The sequence below is a fragment of the Poecilia reticulata genome, linkage group LG4, assembly GCF_000633615.1.
Source record: "Poecilia reticulata strain Guanapo linkage group LG4, Guppy_female_1.0+MT, whole genome shotgun sequence".
Taxonomy (NCBI): domain Eukaryota; kingdom Metazoa; phylum Chordata; class Actinopteri; order Cyprinodontiformes; family Poeciliidae; genus Poecilia; species Poecilia reticulata.
This window is the reverse complement of record NC_024334.1, coordinates 30,802,498-30,807,992: the sequence shown is the minus strand read 5'-3', so window position 1 is coordinate 30,807,992 and position 5,495 is coordinate 30,802,498. Positions and strand designations below refer to the sequence as shown.

The following is a 5,495-nucleotide window of genomic DNA, read 5'->3' as shown; positions in this document are numbered from 1 at the left end:
TGTGTATGAACGCCCTGCGTCAGACTGAGGTGCAGCGTTCGCTGAAAATAGGCATCAGCACCCCTCCTGACCCCACTAGGGATAAAGAAAATGGATGGATGGTTTTATATGACCTAGTTGTACATCTGGAGATGGATAACTTGGTCAGTTGTCCCTCTGCTGAGTAAGCAGAAGAACTGACATTAGAGGAAATAATTACCTTCTTTGCTTGCCTCTGTGACATTGCCTTTGTGGAGAACAAAATAAGGAGGATTATCATTTTCATCCAGTACAGTAACAGTCAGGGGAATATTTTCCTCAGCTGAATGTCCATCCTTGAATTTAGCAATGCCTGTTAGCTGCAGGAACCAGAAGACAGGACAGAATTAGACCTTGTGCTTCTGGCCCTGCAAAACAGAACTTAAGAATTAGTGTTTTCTGTTAAATGTATGATTTCAGGATCTTCTTTCTCTTTATCTTTTTTATAGTATTTTATATTATTCCATTTGCAAGTTTTAAAATTCAACACACCTGCACATGTGCATTTTTAAAAATGTCATCCTATTCAGTTTCAAATCCCTTGTAAGTTATTTCTATTCTAATAACTGCACATGATTTTTTTGTGTGTTATATCTTGTGCAGTATAGTACACTGCTCAAAAAAATAAAGGGAACACTTACACAACACAATATAACTCCAAGTAAATCAAACTTCTGTGAAATCAAACTGTCCACTTAGGAAGCAACACTGATTGACMACRGGGACCCTCGTCGGGTCAATCAGTGTTGCTTCCTAAGTGGACAGTTTGATTTCACAGAAATTTGATTTACTTGGAGTTATATTGTGTTGTTTAAGGGTTCCCTTTATTTTTTTTGAGCAGTATATTATTTATATTATTGTTATTGTTCTTAATAAAATAATACATTTTTGTCTGATGCTGCTGACAAAGACTGTTTCTATTCTATTCTGTTGTATTAGGCACATGCCTCTCTCTGACCTGGAATTCTAATAGTAACCATTATTATCATCATTCCTATTCTTAGTTGTATCAGTAGTGAAAAAAACTGAATATGTTTCCAGTGTTTCAGTTGGACTAATTTGGTGCTTCAAAGACCTCATAGACAATAAGGACCTACATTGTATGAAGGATATTTTTCCCTGTCCAGAATATCAGTTACTCGTATAAATCCTGTGTTGTGATCCACCACAAACAGATTGAAAGGGGGTTTGTCAGCTCCTGCTCCTGTCAGGGAGTATTCCACCTTCCACTGTTTATCTTTGTCAGAGCGAATCTGAAATCAAAACAGACAACATATAAGGATCTGAGTCAGTGGTATTCAGTGAATGGGGGAATTTTACTGTCATAAGTCAAGAGCACACATTTTAAGCCTGAGAGAACTTCATGTCATTTTTCTCAAAACTTGCAACGCTTGTACTCAAAACTTCTTGTACGCAAATCTCTCTGCTGGCTTGCGGCCTCTTTTCTGCTCTCTTGAAAAAAGTACCAGTGCCTGGCAACCTCTTAGCCAATAGAATGAAAGTGTTATACTGGGTGAGTTTGTTTCCTTCTAGTGGGTGTGCCTGTGTGGGTACTATCAATTGTAGCAATCTGCACCACCCACTGGTGCATTGTGTTATGTTAAGTTTACTTCACCACAGAATAATTTTTTCAGTGTACAGTCTTGCCACGTTACCCATTGAAAGTCAGTTGGTTAGAAAGCTAGAATTGCACAGAGAAAAATTAATCCTGGTGCAGATTTTATAATGCCCTTTATAACTTTAGCTCTCAAAGGGCATTATATATGTTATATTTGTCATGATTTGCGAGGTTGAGTGGTGAGAGAAACGCCGATGAGCCCAGGTTGACATACTAGAAGATGATTTAATGACGAACACCGAGTACAAACTCAAAGATCTACCAGTGATCTTTACTACCGCATTGGGAACAGGCAGACAACGTAGCATGGATGAACAACGAGGACCCGACAACAGACAAAGACAACAGATGGGTTTAAATACACAAGGAGGGTAATCAGGGAATGAGAAACACCTGGGAACAAACAGGGCATCACAGAGACTGACAGGGGAACAGGACACAGAAAAAATCCAAGAAACAAATACACAGAACCCAACAGAGGTCAAAAATATTTGTTCAAGATGCAAGACATTGTAATATTTTTCAGAAAATAAATTGTTTAAGTACTAAGACTTTCTTTTTAAGTTAATTCATACAACAAAAAATCTTTATTGTGTTTCACTTGGTATTACAAAACTCCAACTACTACCCAAAAGCCATCAGAGTTCCCAAGTACCAACACACCAGCAGTGATTTGAAGTACACTAATTAAAATATTCTGTTCTATCTACTTAAAAAATACATTAATGCTTAAGGTTCAGAACATATTCAGGTCTTGCATGCTTCTTCCAGGTACTGCTAAAAATAGGTTTTGAAAATAAGAGAAACCTTTTGCCACCCAGTGCAAGACTATTATAAAATGGTTGGAGGTTGGGGGAGGGGGATTTGTTTTATGATTAAAAACATCAAGATTCTCAATTTCTAAAGCTTTTTCTGACATGTTTCCTTTTGGTTTCTCTCACCACCATGAGTTAGTAGTATGATGTTGAATAATAGAAAAGGACCTTTGCAATGTATTCCAGATGGGTGTAGTTATGGTTCTCCTTCAGCTTGGCAGGAGGAAGGATCCATTCTCTTTTTGCTCTTTTCAGTGTTTTTAACCCCTTCTCTTTTGCATCAGCACTGATCATCTGAAACCAGAAAACAGATTATTGGGATTAGAATACAATTATCGCAATTGAAAAAGTTTGGCTTAGATTTAAACTTGAAACTTGGTAACATTCAGAGAGAAAGCAGAATGATCTCGCTTTTATCATTAAAATAGTTAATTTTAATTGTTACTAACAGAAAAATACATTTTTTTAACATTTTCTCCTCATTGAATATTACATTACTATTATTATAATTCACTGCTGTTATGTAAAATTCCATCCAACAGGCTACACTCATACAGGGAGAACTCTGATATGAAGATGTGAGATGTTCTGACCTTTCAATGCACAAGGGTTAACATTAAAGGTACCGTAACTTATAAGCTATAACCTTTTTTCACATACTAAATTAAGCATTTTTATAGAGTTTTAACAACAACATAACTATTGTCATGAACCTAATCTGAAAACAGTCTTAATGTTGCCAGTGATTCTCCTGCTTGAGTAACAGTGTCACACTTTTATTGTGTCACACACACACTCTTTTTAAAACGTATAAAGACCATGTTTAAAGGAAAATTAATCTTTTATTTTCTCATTCCTGCTGAAGACCAGCTCACTGGCTTGAGGAATTCTTGGAATTTGTCATTATAAGCAAAAAAGAAGCAAAGATAAAGTTAGAAACATAATCATTCACTTATAACAAAAATAACATCTCTTTTTATTGAATGTTTTTTATTTATTTTACTGGCATCAAAATATGGGCAATGCTACATTTATCAACTTTTTCTTCAGGAAGGATAAAAACATTGACAGCTTATCAGTCCACCAGGGAGTGAACTGAGTGAGACAAAGACAGCCAGTTGTGGCCTCACCAACACATAAGACAGTTTACAGTTGCAACTTTTTAAACTGCAAGAGGAAGCAACTGGTTCCTGGATCATGGTTTGTTGAAAGCTGTGGTTTAAGCTGTTTCTAATAATTCAGATGGAAACTTGCACCTAACATTTCTTGATTACCTCAACATCTGAAAAATAAATCAGATTTATTAAGATAAGTTTTAAGGCCTTTACTTAAACTTAGATCAAGAACAACACTGTCTATGTAATGTGCTTGTAGTATAATAGACTTCTTTTTACTGTATTTGCATGATCACTACCATAGACATCCTATCCACCATTTTGTCCTGAAGTTCACGTTTCACAGCCATTTTGTGCAACACAGCCACTATTTAAGATCTTGAATGTATCACATCCTGCACATTGACTTCCTACATATCATAGCGGTAAGATCAAAGGACAACGTTGCCTTTTTCCATTTACTAAAGTCTTTTAATTTTTGTATATTTGTATTTAATTATAGAAAACATAAACAAGAGGAATAGTTGTTCATAAATTGCACCATTTAAATAGGTTTAAATACCCCAACAAAGGAAAATACCATCCCCAATGTTTGACAGGTCGAGTTAAATGTGGGATGCATGAATCTAGTCAGCTGAAAAATCAATTTATGATTTGTAACAGACAATCTGCAGCAAGTCATACTTTCTCTAACTAAAAATATTAAATGACTGGATTATTTACTCACCAAGAACAACACCATGAAGAGTATCAGCTTCACTTCTGGAGAAGACAGTGCAGCCATGAGCACAGTTGAGTCACAGAGTACTAAACCATCCTTTCACAGCAGCCTAAAAAATGGCTGCTAAGCCCGTGTTCTTCTTTAAAAGCTATCACTTTTACCCCGTCCCGTCACAACCTGCACACTAGTTGGGCAAACCGGTTTCACTCCCATGATTCAGTTGTCCTGTGATCTTTTAACTGTCGTATCGCTGGATGTTTCTAAAAGGTGTGTCTGTTGTAAACTTTAAAAAAGTACGGGTATGCCCTGAGGGTTGAACACCTGGCAAGTTTAAAACCGCTGAAGCATAAAAGGGCAGAAAAACAGTGCGTAATCTGAAAAGTCCTCCATGTTCTGGTTCCTGATTTTAGTTGTTTTTAGAGTCAACAGCATAGCTGGACTGACTGTTGAGTCATTTATGTATAAAAAGCAAAAATAAGAAGGAAAATCTTGAACTAATGCCCAACCACATTGCCTCGCTGTGCAAATCTCCATTTGATAGTTTTCCTCAATTGCTTTGGTGCATTTCTCAGAACTAAATTTACATTTTCAAAACTTCTGATTCAATCTTTAAATCATTGTGTCTCTTGTCCACATCAAAAAAATCAGTTTCTCATTCCTTTGAAGTTGCTTATGTACAGTGTTTATTTACATGAGCAATATGTACAGCTATGTTTCATTGTTGCTAAAAAGGTTTTATTTTGACATTTTTATTTTAAAAGGTACTATTAATCTGGCAAACCTCATCAGGACGTAAATCCTAATTTATTGAATAAGACTGTATGGCATTCACATTTAAGTTTTGGCTTTATTCTTGGCATAAAAAAAGGCCTTCCAATCGCATAACTGTGGATACACCAGAAAATACACCCCATACTGTGAAATGTCATTTGGAATGGATTGAGCCAAGGAGACAAGAAGATAACAATAATAAAGTGACAACATCAAAAAGAATGCAACATAATATATAAATATATCCATCCATTATCATACATGCTTATCCCTGGTGAGGTCATGAGGGGTACTGCTCCCTATCTCCAGCAGTCAACGGACAATAGGTTCACCCTGACAGACTGCCAGTCCATCGCAAGGCAACACAGAGACAGTCAGGACAAATAACCAGGCACAGACACACACACACACACGCACACACACACACACACACACAC

The 5,495-nt window shown here is 36.4% G+C and overlaps 1 protein-coding gene across 2 annotated transcripts in view; it reads right to left on the bottom strand.

The window, feature by feature from the left end:
* Positions 1–4,512, bottom strand: part of LOC103464198 (desmoglein-2-like) — an 18,402-nt gene extending 13,890 nt beyond the window's left edge. Inside the window, exons 1-4 of one of the 2 annotated variants that reach the window (XM_008408149.2) lie at positions 4,294–4,512; positions 2,620–2,745; positions 1,116–1,271; positions 200–338 (exon numbers count right to left, since the gene is read on the bottom strand). In XM_008408149.2, the coding sequence (XP_008406371.1) occupies positions 200–338; positions 1,116–1,271; positions 2,620–2,745; positions 4,294–4,350 (478 nt within the window). In that variant the 5' untranslated portion in view covers positions 4,351–4,512. Of the gene's footprint in view, positions 1–199; positions 339–1,115; positions 1,272–2,619; positions 2,746–4,293 lie in introns of those variants that run through there. The other variant, XM_017304322.1, reaches the window with a different exon arrangement.
* Positions 4,513–5,495: the final 983 nt, after the last annotated feature.